At 67.0% G+C, this 1,154-nt stretch overlaps 2 protein-coding genes across 2 annotated transcripts in view; one reads left to right on the forward strand and one right to left on the reverse strand.

Moving 5' to 3' along the window:
* Positions 1-1,154, forward strand: part of PSMC5 (proteasome 26S subunit, ATPase 5) — a 14,295-nt gene that overhangs the window by 2,404 nt on the left and 10,737 nt on the right. The window lies entirely within an intron of this gene.
* FTSJ3 (FtsJ homolog 3) overlaps positions 10-1,154 on the reverse strand; it is a 6,995-nt gene continuing 5,850 nt past the window's right edge. Inside the window, 3 exon segments of the mRNA XM_008635246.2 lie at positions 10-525; positions 746-840; positions 1,049-1,154. The exon segment at positions 1,049-1,154 is cut by the window's right edge and continues 2 nt beyond it. Of these exon segments, the coding sequence (XP_008633468.1) occupies positions 336-525; positions 746-840; positions 1,049-1,154 (391 nt within the window). The 3' untranslated portion in view covers positions 10-335.

The following is a 1,154-nucleotide window of genomic DNA, read 5'->3' on the forward strand; positions in this document are numbered from 1 at the left end:
AAGAGTCGGGCCCAGGGACGTCCCCCAGAGGCACAGCGTCCCTGGGGACAGCTGGGGCTGGCATGTTTGCTCCTGTGATCTCAGCCAGCAGAGCCAGCCTGGTGACACCTGGAGCTGTGGCCATGGGCAGGGGGCCGGGGCCGCAGCGCTGGGGCCAAATGACCCCTCCCTGCCCCAGAGCAGGGCACGAGGCACTGCCACAGCAAGGCATGGAGTGAGCAAGGTGTGGCTGAGCCCCAGCCCTGTCCCCAGGGCTCCTGAGGTGGCAGTAGGGGACAGGAGCCAGCCCTGTGCCCCGAGCTGAGTCCCTTGCTGGGGATGGAGCCGCTCCCACCTCACTTGTGGCGCTTTTTCTTCTGCTCTTTGCGCTTCTGAGCCCTCACGTCCTTCTTGAGGCGGCTGTCCACCACCTTGAACTGGCCCTTGACGCCCGGGGGACGCCGCACCCGGGGTCCCACGCCCTTCTTGGCCACCAGGTAGGTGACCTGGCGCTTCTCCTTGGCCAGCCCGGCCTTCTTGTAGATGCTGCAGGAGAAGGACGAAGGTCAGGGTGAGTCTGGGTGGGACAACAACCAAACCCCAGCCAGTGTGGGGACAGCATCGGCTCCCAGCCCTGCTCTGGGCTCTGCCAGCCCCGCATCAGCCTGGCTGGGGACACAGAGCTGTCCCTGTGGCTGCAGGGACATGGCCCCAGCAGTCAGCCCAGCCCCGAAGGGAGGAGCTGGATCCTGGCTCGGCCACTCACCGGCGCAGCTGGGCCACCTTCTCCCGCTCCGAGATGTCCACGGTGCTCACCACGGCCTCGGCCTTCTTCTTCATCTGCTCCAGCTTCTTCAGCATCTGGGGGACAGCCAGGGGGACAGGGGGTCACAGGGGGCACAGAGGGGTTGGAGGCGGGACAGGGGGTTGGGGGGGACAGGGGGGTCAGAGCAGGATGAGGCATCAGAGATGGGACAGGGGGATCGGAGGAGGGACAGGGGGTTCAGAGGAAGGACTGAGGCCCTGGGAGAGGACTCAGAGCACCCCTGGGAGCCCACCCCGCTCCCACCCTCCGCTTCTTGCGGGCCTTGGCCTCCGCCACCTTCTTGATGGGGCGGGCGTTGATCTCCCTCCAGCGCTGCCGATAGGCCTCGACCGTCTGCTTGTCCACGGGC

This window comes from Corvus brachyrhynchos, unplaced genomic scaffold (assembly GCF_000691975.1).
Source record: "Corvus brachyrhynchos isolate BGI_N302 unplaced genomic scaffold, ASM69197v1 scaffold96, whole genome shotgun sequence".
In the NCBI taxonomy this organism is placed as follows: Eukaryota; Metazoa; Chordata; class Aves; order Passeriformes; family Corvidae; genus Corvus; species Corvus brachyrhynchos.